The 19,386-nt window shown below is 41.6% G+C and overlaps 2 protein-coding genes and 3 pseudogenes across 2 annotated transcripts; all 5 read left to right on the forward strand.

The window, feature by feature from the left end:
- Positions 1–405: 405 nt before the first annotated feature.
- Positions 406–3,873, forward strand: LOC149099824 (uncharacterized). The gene has a single exon (XM_089276914.1). It carries the CDS (start codon positions 406–408, stop codon positions 3,871–3,873), a length of 3,468 nt encoding a protein of 1,155 aa, XP_089133040.1.
- A 52-nt stretch (positions 3,874–3,925) lies between these two features.
- On the forward strand, positions 3,926–6,192 carry LOC149099825 (uncharacterized). Its single transcript, XM_089277638.1, has one exon. It carries the CDS (start codon positions 4,141–4,143, stop codon positions 5,722–5,724), a length of 1,584 nt encoding a protein of 527 aa, XP_089133764.1. The 5' UTR covers positions 3,926–4,140; the 3' UTR covers positions 5,725–6,192.
- Positions 6,193–12,185: 5,993 nt separating this feature from the next.
- Positions 12,186–13,930, forward strand: LOC110045245 (uncharacterized; annotated as a pseudogene).
- Positions 13,931–13,990: 60 nt separating this feature from the next.
- LOC149099826 (uncharacterized) lies at positions 13,991–15,651 on the forward strand (annotated as a pseudogene).
- Positions 15,652–15,987: 336 nt separating this feature from the next.
- Positions 15,988–17,372, forward strand: LOC149099827 (uncharacterized; annotated as a pseudogene).
- Positions 17,373–19,386: the final 2,014 nt, after the last annotated feature.

The raw sequence follows: 19,386 nt of genomic DNA on the forward strand, positions 1-19,386 counted from the left end.
TAAGTTAGTTTTCTGTCGCAGATATTTTCACTGTGAACGCCTTCGTTGCTGACCTGTTTCGCTGACCCGTTTTCTGCTGTTTTCAAATCTGTTTATCTGTTGCCTGACCTGGACAAACCGCAAAACAATCTGATTGGACATCGTCAAAGAAGTAAGTTTAGTACTGTAACTCAGGCTTAAAACAATGTAACTTAGGTTTGCGTTTATATTCCGATCGTCTGTTTGGTTTCTCAATGGAATTTTGTATTACCTCTTTAGATCGAATAATCTTGAATCCTGGAATAAATTATACGATTGGCGTAGCCCAATTAGATTGTCTGCTTGGTTTTTTACGGAACCATTTCATTCGATTTCTTGGCTGGATGAAGAAAACCCCTGCGCTGATCCACAGAAACGCACTCGGTCATGGATGAAGCGGCGGTAAAACAAGCCAAGACCGACCGACGTACTGCCAAATCGAACTTTACACGAGTTGGAAAAGCGTTGGTACATGCAGTTGAGTACAAAAGGCCTCCGAATGAGGTAAGACAAGCCATAATTAAGCTTCAGGGAGCGTATGAGAACTTAGTGGCTAAGCATGAGGATTATGCCAAGCACATCGAAGATGATGAAGCGTATGAAACTGAAGAAAAATGGCTCTCTGAATGCCAAGAAATTTTCATGAGGCTAGAAGTAGACGCGAAAATGTTCATTGAAAGTGTTGAGCAGTGTGGTTCGAAAGATTTAGCTGAGAATGGTGATTTAAGTAAAGGAAAGGAGAGCGCTTTAACCGATGAAGTACCGGGTAATGAAGGAATTCCAAATATGCAGCCTCCAACACCTAGCCACACCCCTGGAATGACAAATATTCAACCAATTAGCCAAACACCCCCAGAAATTAACGCCGGAAAAGCTGAAGGCACTTCAGATAAAGAAATTAACAGTGTTCAAAAGGCCGATGACAAGCAAAATCCCGCAATAAACAAAGAAACCACTAGTGATAAAAGTCAAGCTGGCGCGTGCACGTTTAAGCTCGAAAAACCAAAACTACCTGTTTTCGCTGGGAATGTAAGAGATTATGCAATTTTCCGCTCTGACTTCAAACACGCAATAGAAGCAAAATACACAAAGAGAGATGCAATAACGCTCCTGCGTACATGCCTGAGAGATAAGCCGCTAGAACTGATCAAAGGTATCGGAAGTGATTATGACGCCGCCTGGGAATATCTGGACTCGATCTATGGCGACCCGAGATTTGTGTCAGACACTGTGACCCAGGATATTGTCCAATTTAAAGCCTTGCAGGAAGGGGAAGATGCGCGATTTTACGACCTGGTACATCTAGTCAAGAGATGTTATGATACCCTGAAAGAAGTTGGTCTCCCTAGTGATATGGACAACAGCCATATGCTTTCCATTATCGAACAAAAGATGTGCTCTGACGACAGAAAGGTCTGGGCGAGAGATCTGGAGAGAGAAAAGAAGCCTGCTACCCTGGAAGCGTTGATGAACTGGATGAACGTGGAAATGAAGTCACGAATGCGTGCCACAGCTCCTATCAGAGTGGGCTCATCTGGAAGACGCCACGTGAATCACTACACATCTAATGACGGCAAACCTGTCTGGCACAAATGTTGGCTGTGCAAAACTTCATCCCACTGGCCCGATCAATGCCCGAAGTTTACAGCTCTCAGCATTGATGACCGTATCGCAACTGCAAAGGCAAATCACCTGTGCTTCAGCTGTTTGAAGAGGGCCGGAAGGGGACACACTGTAGATAACTGCAGGCGTAAACAACAGTGCGCAAAGCTGGAGAATGGAATGCGGTGTCCACAACATCACCATCAGCTGCTTCATAAGAGCAATACTGTCAAGATTAGCGTCGCTACATCAGTCAATACGAAAGAAGCTATTCTCCCTGTACTCTCCGCAAACATCGGCAGCGCTAACGGCCTATTTAAATGTGGAAATGTTCTTCTTGACTCTGGCGCTCAAGTAAGCCTTATTCGTCAGGATACCGCAGAAACTCTCGGCTTGAAGGGAAAGGATGTTTCCATAACAATTACTAAAGTTGGCGGGGAGGAAGAGTCAATGAAAACCAAAGAATACAAAATTCAGCTAACCTGCATAGACACCGGCAAGCGTTTTACCGTTAAAGCAATCGGCATTCAGAGCATCAGTGATGAAATCCCAACAGTGAAAACTTCGCACTTACCGGAGCTTCTTGGCCTGCCTAACACGAGATTTCGCCGCGGCAAGGGACATGTGGACCTGCTAATCGGTATTGATCACGCACATATGCATGCTGGTGAAACGAGACAAGTGGACCATCTACTAGCTCGCAAGTCGCCACTTGGATGGGTAGTTTTTGGAGGAAAACCAGAGCAGATCTGTGACATAACCAGCATATTACACGTCAAGTACGCCTCACCAATAGACTTAACTGACTTCTGGACAACAGAGACCATGGGTGTGGCCGTGAAACCCTGTGTCTGCGATGCAGACAAACTGTCTGAAACAGAAAGAGAAGAAGCTAAGCTAATAGAGGAAACATGTATCAAAGTTGGAAGTCAATGGATGATTCCATACCCCTGGAGAAAGGACCCCACCCTGCTCCCAGACAACAAAGATTTGGCAATGAAACGCCTAGAGTCAACAGAACGACGCCTGAAAAGAAACCCTGAACAAGTCGAAGCCTACTGCAAACAGATGGAAGAAATGGAAAGCATGAAGTTTGCGCGAAAGCTGTCCAAGGAAGAACAAAACGCGTATCAAGGACCTGTTCACTACATTCCTCATCACGCCGTGCTGAGGCCAGACAAGAAGAGCACTCCAGTTCGAATTGTTTTCAATTCATCTTCTGTATTTCAAGGACATACTCTGAATGATTACTGGAAGAAAGGTCCCGATCTTTTAAACGGCATATTTGGAGTTGTCTTACGATTCAGAGAGAAGAAAGTCGCAGTTATGGGAGACATCTCCAAGATGTATCATAGGATCCTAATTCCCGAGAGGGATCAACATGTGCATCGCTTTCTATGGAGAAACATGGAAACGGACAGAGATCCTGACATCTACCTCAAAACTGTTCTCACATTTGGGGACAAGCCTGCACCCGCTATGGCGCAAATAGCCCTGAGGAAAACAGCTCAAGAGAACAAGGTAGACTACCCAGAAGTAGCTGAAGTCCTCACAAACAACGTGTACATGGATGACATCTGCGATTCTGTAGACACAGTACATGAAGCCCGAAAATTAACGACAGATATTGACAAGGTCTTGAAGACTGGAGGATTCAAAGTTAAAGGATGGATTTCCAACGAGATGCTTGAAGAGAAAGAAAACAGTGACACAGAGAAGGAGATGAATCTATTTCAAGGAAACGAGGAGAAAGTCCTGGGAACCCTGTGGAACTTTCGAACAGACGAGTTCTACTTCAGAGTGAGGACAGAGTTGCTAAAGCTAGACGACAGACCAAACCCTGTGCCTTTGAAGATGACGAAGAGAATGATCTTAAGCCAGGTGGCTCGAATTTACGATCCGATTGGATTCGCTGCAGCATTCATAATCAGGGCGAAGATAGGGCTGCAAAAACTGTGGCAGTTGGGATTAGACTGGGACGATGAGGTACCAGTCGCAGTTCAGGATCAGTGGATCTCTTTGTTCAAAGAAATGAAAGAGTTGGACAATGTGTCCTTCGAAAGATGTTTAACTGCAGACAAAGCCGTGGATCCGCCAATGCTGTGTGTTTTCGCTGACGCATCGCAAGACGCATTCGGAGCATGCGCCTACCTACGCCAAAGAAAGGATGACACTTACTCAGTCAAGTTCATCGCAGCGAAGTCCCGAGTAGCACCGCTGAAACAGCTCACGATCCCGCGCTTGGAGCTATAGGCAGCCGTTCTCGCAACCCGCCTAGCCAAAACCATTCAGGAGGAAACTAGGGTACAGCTTCAAGATGTTAAGTTCTTCACCGACAGCACTATCACCTTGGCCTGGATTCAAAGTCCGTCTCGCAGCTTCAAACCGTTCGTATCCTCCAGAGTGGGAGAAATTCAGAGTAACTCAGATCCAAGCCAGTGGAAGCACATCCCCAGTGAGGATAATGTAGCTGACGACCTGTCACGAGGGATCTCTGTTGATGAACTGCAGGGCAGATGGATGAATGGCCCGGAGTTCTTGTACTTACCAGAAAGTCGGTGGCCGATTAAGATCGCTTCGCCAGGCTCAGATGAAGACATGGAACGTCGACAAGCACGGATACTGACCGCAGCTGCAACGCAGAAAGCTAAAGATGCAATCGATCCGTCCAAGTTCTCCAGCTGGAGAAAACTAATCCGCGTGACGGCACGTATACGCAGACTAGCGGTGAAAATACGACTGAGAAAATACGATCAGGACGGAAAGGAAGGACCGCTGGCCCCTGAAGAGCTTCAGCAAGCAGAGATTTACTGGATAAAGCAAGCACAGTCAACCTTGCACAGCCGCCTAGAAAGAGGTGATTTCAAATCTCTCAGCCCGTTCAAAGATGAAAACGGAGTAATAAGAGTTGGAGGAAGAGTGGACGAAGCTATCGTGTCATATGAGACAAGACACCCCGCCCTTCTTCCAAGTGACCACTGGATCTCTTTGCTGGTAACAAGACACGCCCATCAGCACGGACACACCGGGGTGGCAGCTACGACAGGCAAGACCAGGAGAAAGTTTTGGATCTTGAAGGCGAACAAGTTAAGCAAATCTGTGAAATTCAAGTGTGCATTCTGCCGTGAATTGGCACACAAGGCTGAAACGCAACTTATGGCAGACCTCCCTGTTCTCCGCTTAGCACCAAACACGCCTCCGTTCCACTATACCGCCTGCGATTACTTTGGTCCTTACAGCGTAAGAATCGGGAGAAACAAGACGGCTAAGCACTATGGCGTCATCTTTACCTGTTTAAACACAAGAGCTGTCCATCTGGAATTAGCAGTTGACCTAACTACAATGGAGTTTATGCACGTCCTAAGAAGATTCTTTTCAATCAGAGGCTACCCGGCAGTAATGCTAAGCGATAACGGTTCACAGATGGTTGGTGCTGCTAACGAACTGAGAGAGATGGTGGAAGGTCTAGATGCCAATCAATTACGTGAGTTCTGCGGGGAAAAGAAAATTCAGTGGATCTTCACTACACCAGCTGCGCCACACCAAAATGGATGTGCAGAAGCCCTTGTAAAGAGCTGTAAAAAATCACTTAAGATAGCAATTGGCGAGCAGCTTCTAACGCCTTTTGAGCTGTACACCTGTCTTTTAGAAGTTGCAAACTTAGTGAATCAACGCCCCATCGGTCGCATTCCCACTGATCCAGATGACGGAGCCTACCTGTGTCCGAACGACATGCTCCTTGGAAGAGCAACACCAGAAGTACCACAAGGTCCGTTCAAAGACACAAGAAACCCACGCAGACGAGTGGAGTTCGTGCAAAAAATTGTCGACTCGTTCTGGAAGCGTTGGACTAGGGACGTATTTCCTGTCCTAGTACCGAGAAAGAAGTGGCACGTGGAGAAGCGAAACGTACAAGTTAATGACATAGTAACAGTGGCTGAGCAAAATGCAGTAAGAGGCAAGTGGGCAGTGGGCCGAATAATCGAAGTTTATCCTGGATCAGATGGACGAGTTCGTAATGTTAAAGTCAGAACAGCCACAGGAGAGTACAGCCGTCCAGTTACAAAGATTGCAGTCATTCACCCTGTAGAAGGTGACGACTGAACGAACAGCTGATAAGATAAGGACTACGCCCTTATCGGGGCGGAGAATGTTCCGTTAATATATGAACAATTAGCATTTGATTGACGTTTGATTTCGTAAATATCTTTTGATTGACATTTAGCCGCGTAACCGATACGGTCAATTGACCTTTGAGCTTGGATAAGTTAGTTTTCTGTCGCAGATATTTTCACTGTGAACGCCTTCGTTGCTGACCTGTTTCGCTGACCCGTTTTCTGCTGTTTTCAAATCTGTTTATCTGTTGCCTGACCTGGACAAACCGCAAAACAATCTGATTGGACATCGTCAAAGAAGTAAGTTTAGTACTGTAACTCAGGCTTAAAACAATGTAACTTAGGTTTGCGTTTATATTCCGATCGTCTGTTTGGTTTCTCAATGGAATTTTGTATTACCTCTTTAGATCGAATAATCTTGAATCCTGGAATAAATTATACGATTGGCGTAGCCCAATTAGATTGTCTGCTTGGTTTTTTACGGAACCAACAACTTCCCTGTTCTGGCTGATCGACGGTCAGCTACTCTCATACCAAGCCTTCAAAGCGAAATATAAATGTAAAACTAACTTCTTGAATTACTATCAATTTAGAAGTGCTATTCCGGACAGCTTACTGGCCAAGACAAAGAACAATAACTTGGAACCGCTCCCCAAGAGCATCTTTCTACAAAACCACTCAATTTTCGATCTTGATAGTTCAACGAAGGTATACTTTGAAACTGCGAAGGTAAAGGATTTCTACTGGTTATTGAACAAACAAGTTAATAATAGTCCACATACTGGACCAACTAAATGGAGTAAAGCTATGCCAATATGTGCAAAACAATGGGAAAAAAAATTTATATCGATTAAACAGTTTTCCAGAGAAAATAAGCTGAGGGAATTTCACTTCAAATTTCTCCACTGAATCGTTGTAACTGAAAAAGAGCTCTGAAGATTTGGCATCAAAAACGACAGTGAATGCCTATATCGTGGAGAACAAGATTCGATAGATCATACCTTTTCAGACTGTCTTTTTACTAAAGATTTCTTGTCAAAAGTGGTGCCATGGTTCAACAACTGTAATAACTCTTCGTTCAAACCGTCAAATCAAGAATTTTTATTTGGGTTTTTTTTTCAATCCTGCCAATAAAAAACTACTGAAAAAATTTAACTACACCATACTTTTTGCTCGCTATTTTATCTATACAAATAAGTTACACAATAATTCTCTTCTCATCACAGATTTTGTCAGCAAAGTCTCCTCTAAGTACAGGCTAGAAAATTTAGATTAAAATTTACATGCAGTGATGCTCCTGCTTTGGTCTACTCTGGTTAAGTCATTATGATTATTATTAAATCTCGCTTTATTTTTATTTACTATAGCTGATAAATGTATTAATTTTGCAATTGTTAAAATTGTAGTTTATTGCATTGTACTGTATATGGGTTTATGTGTATCAATAAAGAATGTATTTTCATAAAAAAAAAAAAAATAGAGTGTAAAGGAAGTATAAAATTATTTCTTAGCCTGGCCTGACTAGAAAGCGACAAAATTGGAGATTGTCATCTCCCTGGTCATCTCAGTCATCTCAATTGGTTTGCTGTTTTCACTGGTTGCCTAGCACATGACCAATTTGTTCTCCGCTGGTTTGAGTTTCAAGTTTTATTTTTCTATAAGACTAAAGAGCAGACAAAAAATATAACCTGTTCGCATTGAATAAAAATAATATACTACTCAGTTTCATCAAACTCCTGGACATTGAAAAGCTTTATTCTGTGCTATCAGGTCGCTTTTTAAATTATGGAAAGAAGCCAATTTGCATATCATGTAAGTCTCTTTACGGTATATACAATGGAGAACTCTGCTTGTGCGGTTTGCTTACACACATTTTTCATTCACGGTAATTAAAAAAGGAGAGAATCAAAAAACTCTTACGAGTTTATTTTTGCTAGAAACCTAAAAATTGTATCGAAGCCAGTAATTATGAAATACTGAAAACTGATTTATCTGTTGATCAATGGTGTCAAAATATGATTTAGTTAACTATACAATGATCTTCTGTAAACAATTTTAAAAGCCATACTAATTTTGTGCTCCAAATTGCAGGGAAATGCATCTCTGCAAGTCTATGATCTCAAAATTCTCCATGGGGCATGACCGCGGACCCCCTAGCTTATGTTTTTTTCTGCCTGGTTGTCATATCCTGATGCCTGGATGCTATAAAACTCATTGAAACCCCTGGGTGATGAGTGGATTGAACTGAAAAAATTAAAAATTTATGATTAAATGCTCTGTGTGAAGGGATAGAGTAAAAGGGTCCTTTGTAAAAGTCAAATTCAACAAAAATGAAGTTGTCAGTTTAAACCTAGTTCACACTAGCAACATAACAGCAGAACAACGTAACATGACAACATTAGAAGGATGTTATGGGGCTATGATCCTAACATGTCATAATGACACAAATTTATAACAACATAACATCATGAACATAGGGTCTGCTAAATCTGTGAGCCAGCGAGCCATTTTTGTGAGTATTTTTTTTTTCTTCGATCGTTTTGGGAGGTCGTCGATCATTTCACCAAGAAACATCTCGTGCCCGACTATCGCTAAATTAAACTACCGCTATAAACCGCCGGCCATCTTGAAAGCGATGACCCTGGGGACGAGTATAAACGGTACAACCTCGCTCTCAGGGTACTCTCTCTTTCCCTGGGAAATTAATTTTAAATTTGTCTACAAAAGTGCCTAAAATTGAAATATTGAAGGAAAAAATCCTAATCTCGCTTCGGTTGCCAGAGCCATTGCTGGTGCGTCAAAGATGAAAAATGCTCTAAACATCTGTACATCGTGCCAAGTCTTGCGTCATAGAAATGGCTGCCCTGAGGGTCCCTGAGTTGGACGAATTTTTTTCTTTGTTTCATATTTTTGTTATGTGTAGAAAAGTTTGTCTATTCAAATCGCCCAGGATCCGCAAAAAATAAAAACAATGCGACAAGAATTTATTAAGGTTCCAGACTTAAGTAGGAAAAATTTTCTGAGAGAAACGGAGCGATAAAAGTGTTGACCTGGTGCTGACAAGCGTGCACGACTCCGGCCGTTCGCAGATGAATAAGTTCTAAAGCCTTCATAGCTTAGCTTTAACTAGGATGTCTTTTAGGGATTTTCCCTTGCGATATGAGATGATGGGGGACTCCTTAAAGACTTCTCTCAGTTGTGGTTGATTATCTGTAAGGTGCCATTTCCCCGTGAGTGTGTCTTTTAGGTTGGGCAATGCCGGGTGGTATCGCGTTGCAAAGGGCAATATTTTCTTTTGTGCGGTTTTGTTTTTCTGTGCTAGCGACATTTTTCTGTGAGAGAATTCAATCTCTGAAAGGTGTTTCTCTACAATTCTAGCTGGGTAATCTCTATTCTGCAGGCGTGTTTTGAAATTACTCATGTTTTCCTCAAAAGTAAACTGAGAGGAATTCGTTCTCAGAAGCCTTAACGCTTCTCCTTTGATAAAGCCTTTCCTGACGCCTGGTGGATGACACGAATAGAAATTCGTGTATTGAAAGGTCTCTGTAGGTTTGAAATGCGCTTGCACGTCAATGAAAGATTCCTTATTGAATCTGTCCGCTTGGTACACTTTCGTCTCCAAGAACGCAGTTTCTGTTTCTGAGATTTCAGCCGTGAATTTTGATCGTTGGGTGAAAACTCTTTGCCTTTAGAAGGAAATCTTCTAAAAGATGGGTTTCGTGTTACTTTGTCTGAGTATTTCTATTTCTATTTTGGCCATAAATATGTTAGCAAAAGCCGCGGCCATTTTCATTCCCATGGTTCAGTGTTTACGCCAGAGCGCGCCATTGCGGGAATCCCGCGTTACAATTTCAGATGGCCCCCAGAAAAACGAAAAAAGGGCCACTTTGGCCCTTTCCCTTTACAAGACTGCAGGCTTAACACAGGCATAATAATTTAAAAGCCATCCCAGTGCTGGAAATTGTGATCGATACGGTTGCCAATGCAACAAGCATTTCATCCTTGGCGACCAGAACGTTCTGATTTAGTCGCCACAGTACGGCATAATGGCGACTACATTTCTCTGTGTTGATGATCAATAACGGTTATTTTGTCACACATTATGTCCTTCTAGAAAATCATATTGAAAGATCTTTGTTTCTAAAACATTCGACATAAGAAAAAAAGTCAATCTGTACTTTTGCTTTGCTGTATTGATTCTCTCACATCGGAAAACTTCCAAATGGCTGACCGAGTTTGAAATCGCCCTATAATGCATTGCAAACCCTTGATCATTGACTACGTCATGTAGGCCTAAGGATTGTTCTCTTGTAATGCACAGATCCTTCATACTAGTATCTGATTCAAAAGAAATTTTATTGAGTAGAAACCCTTCAAAAAGCACTTACTATGAAATTTTATCATAGATCCTAATAAACTGCTTTATTTTCCTTGGTACCCTGATGCATTTTTTTCCTTCTGTAGCTTTCAGTTTATTAGCCCCTTTCCTAAAAAATTGGCCCCTAAAAAAGATCTTCAGGGGCCACTTTGGCCCTCAAGTAAAATTTTCTGGCTGAAACACTGATGGCTGTTCCGTGAGTTTAGAGGTAATCTTTTCCACTGAATTGGAACGAGTTTTCTTGTAGAATCAGACTGTGCAGTTCTCTTCTAAATACCTGCTAGGAATTGGAGGGTTCTCGTGATAAAACTCTCCGCATGCTTCGCATACTGTGGGAATACCCTCTTCCGGTGGTATGTTTGTGTAGAGACTGGTGACGTCCATTGACACAAGAATGATGTTCTTAGGCAGTTTAGTCTTCTCGATGAAGTTAAGAAAGTCTGTTGTATCTTTAAGATACGAGGCTTGTCTTTGTGCTATCGGCTGAAGAAAGTGGTCAACAAAAGATGAGATCCTTTCTGCAGGGCCATCACACCCTGATGTAATAGGTCTACCGACAGGTGTCGGTTTGTGAATCTTTGTAAGTGTTTGAAACATTGGTATTCGCGGAGGGTCGGGCGTAAGGGAGAGCCATTAAGCCGTCATTTCGTCTATGTGGCCTTCTTGAAGTAGGGATCGAATCAATCGATAAACCTTTTTGGCCGTGGTGTCAACCATAGGTTTGTCTAAGGGTCGGTAGTTGTGTATATCATCAAGTTGGACTTGACCCTCGTTGAGTTTATCTGTTCTGTTCATTATGACGGTTGTGGTACCCTTGTCGGCTTTCCATGCATTGTGAGGCAGTTTAACCGGAAGTAAAATTTGTAACTATTTATCATTTTTTTCAGCTTGGCTTCTGATGGGCCGATTCAAAAAACGTCTTGGTGACGGTTTGTGTAGTCACTGCAAGAATTTGATATTGCGATCTTATTCATCTTGTTCCGTTGCTCTTGTTCTTGTTCGGATTGGCTGATTCAAAAAACGTCCTTAGTGACGATTTGTGTAGTCGCTGCAAGAATTTAATATTGCGATCTTATTCATCTTGTTCCGTTGCTCTTGTTCTTGTTCTCATGGGAATATAAATGCAACAAATAAAAATTCTTAACATTTGTACTGTGGCTCGCATGGCTCGCATGGCTCACGTGGCTCGCCCCTTGGCTCGCAGGTTTACAAAACTCATGAACATAGAGACAAACGGAAAAAAACTGATCTTTCGTTATGCTTTTATGTTGATGTTCACATTGCCGACATAAGAAGTAATGTCATTTAGGTTGTTGTGTTGGTAGTGTGAACCAAGCCTTACTGACTATTTAATATTGCCTTTCACACACCAAATTTATAGCATTTTTGCTACTGCTGTCAAAGGCACAAAATATACGTTTGTTAAAGAGTGAAAGTTTGCCTTCTGGAAGGTTCCTCATTCCTAGCTTTAGACTCTGGTGCATAACAAGAGAATAAGAGAATTGTGAAAAACAATTGATTGGAGAAATCGTGAAAGAATGTGGACACAAATATTCTCATCCATCATTCTCAAACATAACATAAAAGAGAGGGATAAACCGATAATCTGCAACCATGTTGCCCTCTTCTCCTTAAACCCATCCTCTAAATTACCCCCCCCCCCTCCCCCTGACATGCAGTCTGGGGATACTTATAGGGGACTTGCAATATGGAAATGTTTTCTGGAAAATACTTTTCCACTCTGGGGCTCTACTTGTTGTCCCTGGTATGGCCACCTTATATGCAAGGCTGGATTTCCCTGCCTCTATCATCTTGTTGATACGACTCAATTTGGGTAATGAATTATGCCAAGATGAGAACTGCATGTGAATTTGTACAATATTTAAATAATCTGAATAATATTTTTAATTAATAATTAAAATTATTTGAATAGCTTTCGGTGTAGAGTTGAAACTAGTTAAACAATTAAAGATGTTATTTCTTTACAGAATCAAAGTGCCTCCTTTGAAAGTCAACACAGTCCACCATGCACCCTGGTTGAAACAAAGCATTGTAAAGGATCTCAATGATATGCACACAGAATTGCAAAAGTTACTTGTCCATAAGCAAGTACCCTCACCAGAAGGTAGGAGAACTTGTAAATCGCCTCGACACAGCAAAACCAACAGCAGAAGCAGCCACAGAAGTAGCAGCTGAAACAGCAGCTAATGCAGACAACAAAGCACAACCAACGAGTGCAACCAATGTGACAGCCAATGAGAAAGATGTAAACCTGCTGGATGTGTTTCCAGAGGAGTACAAAGGTGGAAAGTTTGGCTACCCTTGGTACAACAAAGGCTGGGTCATTGTTAACTGTAGCAATGCTAAACCACTTCATTCTGTGCTAAGTATTTTAGTAAACACTGTTGCATATCCACAGGATGACGAGAAGCACATTGAAATGGTTTTAAAAGGGATCACAGACACGTATCCCACAGTTCAGGTACATTTGGCAACACGTAGTGACCAAGTATTGGAGACTGCTAAAAAGTATAAAAATGTTGATGGTGTTAAAGTCGATGATGTAAAGGTGAGCAAAGGTTGGAACATTCTGATGAGTAAGGCATCTACTCCGTATGTTCTGCTTGCACGTGATGTGGTTCACTTCACATGGCTGACCCAAATTGAGAGGTAAATTCGTGTGATCAGTCAGACGCCAGATGTTGGAGTTGTTGGTGGATCATATCGTAACCTCTCTGGTCACTGGAAAGCGGGCTGCATGCAAACTACACTGAAAAACTTTGTTGTGGAATACCAGGAAGGCTATTATCACTCCAAAAATGGGTGTATGATCTGTAATTATCTGCAGGGTCCTTTCGTAACCAAGACAAATCTCTTGAAGTTTGACGAGAGTCTCCCAAATGAAGCGGTTTTTGAAGACTGGTTTCTGCGTGTTGTTGAAGATGGTAAACTGATAATGACATGTCCAGATGCTATGTATTTCACTACAGACTACACTGCATATCCCAAAACAACTGACAGAAAAGTGTGGACTCCTTTGGCTAAAAAGTGGGAGCTTAACCGGGTTTTACTTCCCCATGGCATCAAACAGTCATTTTCTTGTCAGGATATTGGTTTCACATGCAATGCCCATAGCGAGTTACTCCCAGTCTGCTGTCAGGAGGAATATGCCGATGCGTTGACTTTTTTCCAGAAGTTTACTGATGAACACAATGTTACATTTGAGATTGACACTGGTTCTACGTTAGGTGGTGTTAAGTTCAATGACCTTCTCCCATGGGATTTGGATGGTGATTTCATTGTTTTGTCCACAGATATTGATATCTTTCACAAAAGTGAAACAATCGAGTATTTCAAAAAAAATGGTTACGCCCTAAGTGGTTATACACCACCTAAGTATAACTCCCAAATGGGAAAACTTGTAAATGGGTATTTCAAAGTTGCTTTCAATGGATTTTACATCGAAGTTTGGGGGATGTGGGATGTGACAAATACTCAATATCTTCCACCGGAGCTACGAAGGAAAGAAACTTTCACCAAGGCAAACATAAGAGGTAATTGGATTTACACAGCATTCAGTCCTGGTTTGTTTGGAAGGAACCGGTATGGAAGAGAAATCCTAAAACATTCGCAGTCATGGATCAAAACAGGATTAGCAAACAGTTATGCTGACGAGAAACCTGGCAAGTTTCAACCTTGTCAGAAACCAAAACATCATGCATACTTGCAGAATTTCCCAGGTGATGGTGACCTTCCAATTTTGGTCGACTAGCAAAGCTTTCAGTCAGAAGGGCAAGACCTGAGCCCATGAGCATGCAGCGCTACTTCACTACATGTTATAACATCTTGCATTATAACAGTCAACAGCAAGTGCACCATGCACTGGGCATGTGGGAAGCAACTTCTGATGTTTACAGTAACATAACTAAAATAGTGACTGGCTGGAAAAGAAGCATAGAGAATAAAGCACACATGTTTGTGTGGTTGGTCCAGACTATTTATAGGAAGGTCAAAGAGGTTGCCATGTTTGGTTTAGAACTTGGACAGTTGCAATGCAAGAAATGTCGTTGTTAACTGTAGCAATGCTAAACCACTTCATTCTGTGCTAGGTATTTTAGTCAACACTGTTGCATATCCACAGGATGATGAGAAGCACATTGAAATGGTTTTAAAAGGGATCACAGACACGTATCCCACAGTTCAGGTACATTTGGCAACACGTAGTGACCAAGTATTGGAGACTGCTAAAAAGTATAAAAATGTTGATGGTGTTAAAGTCGATGATGTAAAGGTGAGCAAAGGTTGGAACATTCTGATGAGTAAGGCATCTACTCCGTATGTTCTCTTGCACGTGATGTGGTTCACTTCACATGGCTGACCCAAATTGAGAGGCAAATTCGTGTGATCAGTCAGACGCCAGATGTTGGAGTTGTTGGTGGATCATATCGTAACCTCTCTGGTCACTGGAAAGCGGGCTGCATGCAAACTACACTGAAAAACTTTGTTGTGGAATACCAGGAAGGCTATTATCACTCCAAAAATGGGTGTATGATCTGTAATTATCTGCAGGGTCCTTTCGTAACCAAGACAAATCTCTTGAAGTTTGACGAGAGTCTCCCAAATGAAGCGGTTTTTGAAGACTGGTTTCTGCGTGTTGTTGAAGATGGTAAACTGATAATGACATGTCCAGATGCTATGTATTTCACTACAGACTACACTGCATATCCCAAAACAACTGACAGAAAAGTGTGGACTCCTTTGGCTAAAAAGTGGGAGCTTAACCGGGTTTTACTTCCCCATGGCATCAAACAGTCATTTTCTTGTCAGGATATTGGTTTCACATGCAATGCCCATAGCGAGTTACTCCCAGTCTGCTGTCAGGAGGAATATGCCGATGCGTTGACTTTTTTCCAGAAGTTTACTGATGAACACAATGTTACATTTGAGATTGACACTGGTTCTACGTTAGGTGGTGTTAAGTTCAATGACCTTCTCCCATGGGATTTGGATGGTGATTTCATTGTTTTGTCCACAGATATTGATATCTTTCACAAAAGTGAAACAATCGAGTATTTCAAAAAAAATGGTTACGCCCTAAGTGGTTATACACCACCTAAGTATAACTCCCAAATGGGAAAACTTGTAAATGGGTATTTCAAAGTTGCTTTCAATGGATTTTACATCGAAGTTTGGGGGATGTGGGATGTGACAAATACTCAATATCTTCCACCGGAGCTACGAAGGAAAGAAACTTTCACCAAGGCAAACATAAGAGGTAATTGGATTTACACAGCATTCAGTCCTGGTTTGTTTGGAAGGAACCGGTATGGAAGAGAAATCCTAAAACATTCGCAGTCATGGATCAAAACAGGATTAGCAAACAGTTATGCTGACGAGAAACCTGGCAAGTTTCAGCCTTGTCAGAAACCAAAACATCATGCATGCTTGCAGAATTTCCCAGGTGATGGTGACCTTCCAATTTTGGTCGACTAGCAAAGCTTTCAGTCAGAAGGGCAAGACCTGAGCCCATGAGCATGCAGCGCTACTTCACTACATGTTATAACATCTTGCATTATAACAGTCAACAGCAAGCACACCATGCACTGGGCATGTGGGAAGCAACTTCTGATGTTTACAGTAACATAACTAAAATAGTGACTGGCTGGAAAAGAAGCATAGAGAATAAAGCACACATGTTTGTGTGGTTGGTCCAGACTATTTATAGGAAGGTCAAAGAGGTTGCCATGTTTGGTTTAGAACTTGGACAGTTGCAATGCAAGAAATGTCGTTGTTAACTGTAGCAATGCTAAACCACTTCATTCTGTGCTAGGTATTTTAGTCAACACTGTTGCATATCCACAGGATGATGAGAAGCACATTGAAATGGTTTTAAAAGGGATCACAGACACGTATCCCACAGTTCAGGTACATTTGGCAACACGTAGTGACCAAGTATTGGAGACTGCTAAAAAGTATAAAAATGTTGATGGTGTTAAAGTCGATGATGTAAAGGTGAGCAAAGGTTGGAACATTCTGATGAGTAAGGCATCTACTCCGTATGTTCTCTTGCACGTGATGTGGTTCACTTCACATGGCTGACCCAAATTGAGAGGCAAATTCGTGTGATCAGTCAGACGCCAGATGTTGGAGTTGTTGGTGGATCATATCGTAACCTCTCTGGTCACTGGAAAGCGGGCTGCATGCAAACTACACTGAAAAACTTTGTTGTGGAATACCAGGAAGGCTATTATCACTCCAAAAATGGGTGTATGATCTGTAATTATCTGCAGGGTCCTTTCGTAACCAAGACAAATCTCTTGAAGTTTGACGAGAGTCTCCCAAATGAAGCGGTTTTTGAAGACTGGTTTCTGCGTGTTGTTGAAGATGGTAAACTGATAATGACATGTCCAGATGCTATGTATTTCACTACAGACTACACTGCATATCCCAAAACAACTGACAGAAAAGTGTGGACTCCTTTGGCTAAAAAGTGGGAGCTTAACCGGGTTTTACTTCCCCATGGCATCAAACAGTCATTTTCTTGTCAGGATATTGGTTTCACATGCAATGCCCATAGCGAGTTACTCCCAGTCTGCTGTCAGGAGGAATATGCCGATGCGTTGACTTTTTTCCAGAAGTTTACTGATGAACACAATGTTACATTTGAGATTGACACTGGTTCTACGTTAGGTGGTGTTAAGTTCAATGACCTTCTCCCATGGGATTTGGATGGTGATTTCATTGTTTTGTCCACAGATATTGATATCTTTCACAAAAGTGAAACAATCGAGTATTTCAAAAAAAATGGTTACGCCCTAAGTGGTTATACACCACCTAAGTATAACTCCCAAATGGGAAAACTTGTAAATGGGTATTTCAAAGTTGCTTTCAATGGATTTTACATCGAAGTTTGGGGGATGTGGGATGTGACAAATACTCAATATCTTCCACCGGAGCTACGAAGGAAAGAAACTTTCACCAAGGCAAACATAAGAGGTAATTGGATTTACACAGCATTCAGTCCTGGTTTGTTTGGAAGGAACCGGTATGGAAGAGAAATCCTAAAACATTCGCAGTCATGGATCAAAACAGGATTAGCAAACAGTTATGCTGACGAGAAACCTGGCAAGTTTCAGCCTTGTCAGAAACCAAAACATCATGCATGCTTGCAGAATTTCCCAGGTGATGGTGACCTTCCAATTTTGGTCGACTAGCAAAGCTTTCAGTCAGAAGGGCAAGACCTGAGCCCATGAGCATGCAGCGCTACTTCACTACATGTTATAACATCTTGCATTATAACAGTCAACAGCAAGCACACCATGCACTGGGCATGTGGGAAGCAACTTCTGATGTTTACAGTAACATAACTAAAATAGTGACTGGCTGGAAAAGAAGCATAGAGAATAAAGCACACATGTTTGTGTGGTTGGTCCAGACTATTTATAGGAAGGTCAAAGAGGTTGCCATGTTTGGTTTAGAACTTGGACAGTTGCAATGCAAGAAATGCTGATAGTAGTGGCATGCCATCACCCCATTGCACACAGTGTTGCATGTAGTGACCACATATTTATATTATAGCGTGCAGTCTTTTTGACCTACAGGACTCAATAATTGATAGACTGCAAAACAGTCATTTTTGGATGTTTTCAGAACGTTCGAACCTCGCGGGAGAAGCGTGCAAGCCTCACAAGGCATGTAAGGCGAGAAAACGACTGTTGGGTTTTCATACAATGAATTTGTTCTAAGCGGGGGTCGTATAATGTCACTGAGGTGACAGAAATTGCTTGAGAGCCCCACCCACATCTTATAGCGGTTATCAATCACACGCAACCTTCAGTGCAAAAGCGTCTAGACAAAACCTAAGTTTTGGTGGATGCCAATCATCTCTGTTTCGTTGCTGACTGTATGCTAAATTTATCTGAAAAAGTGAAACGTTGCAGTGGTCCACTCGTAAAAATTATCATGTTACTTTCGGTATGTACGGCTAGTTCACTAAATACATTGGCATTAAATATTCCTAGAAATCTATAAATGAAGACGTTTGACACGGTTTTCAACGGCCATTCTCGCATGCATAAATGAACCCGAGAGCAAGCAAATCTACACGCAAACAAATTATTTCTGCATGTACTTTTCCTGCTTTTCTTAAGGCTACAGACTGAACAATACTTAATTCTATAAAACTTATAACTTATTATCTTACAAAATTATAAGGTTTGTAAGACGTTTAAGTCTTATTCAGTCCGTAGCCCCAAGACAAACATGTGCAGAAATAATTTGTTTGGGTGTAGATGTAGATTTGCTTGCTCTCCGGGTCATTCATGCATGCGAATGGCCATTGACCCAACCTGACCGTCTTCAGTCATAAACTTCAAGGAATATTTTATGCCAATGTATTTAGTGAGCTAGCCGTTCATACTGAAAGTAAAATGATAATTTTTACGAGTGGACTGCTGCTGAATCGCTCGCAAGTGCATCCAAGTCAATGTCGTCCATTTTCCCGTGAGAAGTACTGTCTTTACTGTGAAACTGGTACGGTGTCTATATCTTTTTGATGAGGTGTGAGTGACATTTGATGACAGGTTGCATCGGAATTAAACCGATGGGAATTTCCCATTGCTGAAAGAACAGGTAGTTTTGAACGAATTTAATATCTGCATGGTGGACAGTCGTATTTTTTAGCGTCTCCCCACATTCTTGCTTGCTGTTTTTAAACTCGCTCCACATCTTTCGTTCGAATATTGACGGTCGCCCGCGTTCGCAAAAATTACGACTGTTTTTGCAGTCTAAATAACTGAAGGCTTTTGTGCAAAATGCGCATATATAGCTTTTTGGGCCAATTTTTATTTTTTGCAGGATTGAGCTAATTTTTGGCAAACTGACTTGTTTTGATATGAAAAATTATTTAGCTCAATCCTGCAAAAAATAAAATTGGCCCAAACAGCTTTATACGCCCTTTTTGCACGAAGGCATTCAATTAAAAGGCTTTTTAGTGTATTTGGTAAATGAGTGACAAAAGTTTATTCAGTTGTCTGTCATTCCTGTACATATGTAAATACTTCCTGTCTGTGAGGTTCTGGCTTCATCTCAATAATAGTTGAAATTCTCTGATTGGTTCTGAGATTAGCTGTGCAGTTTTACGACGGAGGAAAAAAAATGACTTAATTCACTTTATCGTGTTTGGCTGGGAGCAGGCCAATTTATCACTTGGTGCCAATTAATTCACACATGTTCATTATTGACTCAGTCAAGAAACTAATGATTTATCATATG

The sequence above is a fragment of the Orbicella faveolata genome, unplaced genomic scaffold (genome assembly GCF_042242905.1).
Source record: "Orbicella faveolata isolate gen_17 unplaced genomic scaffold, um_ofav_v1 contig_46, whole genome shotgun sequence".
Classification (NCBI taxonomy): domain Eukaryota; kingdom Metazoa; phylum Cnidaria; class Anthozoa; order Scleractinia; family Merulinidae; genus Orbicella; species Orbicella faveolata.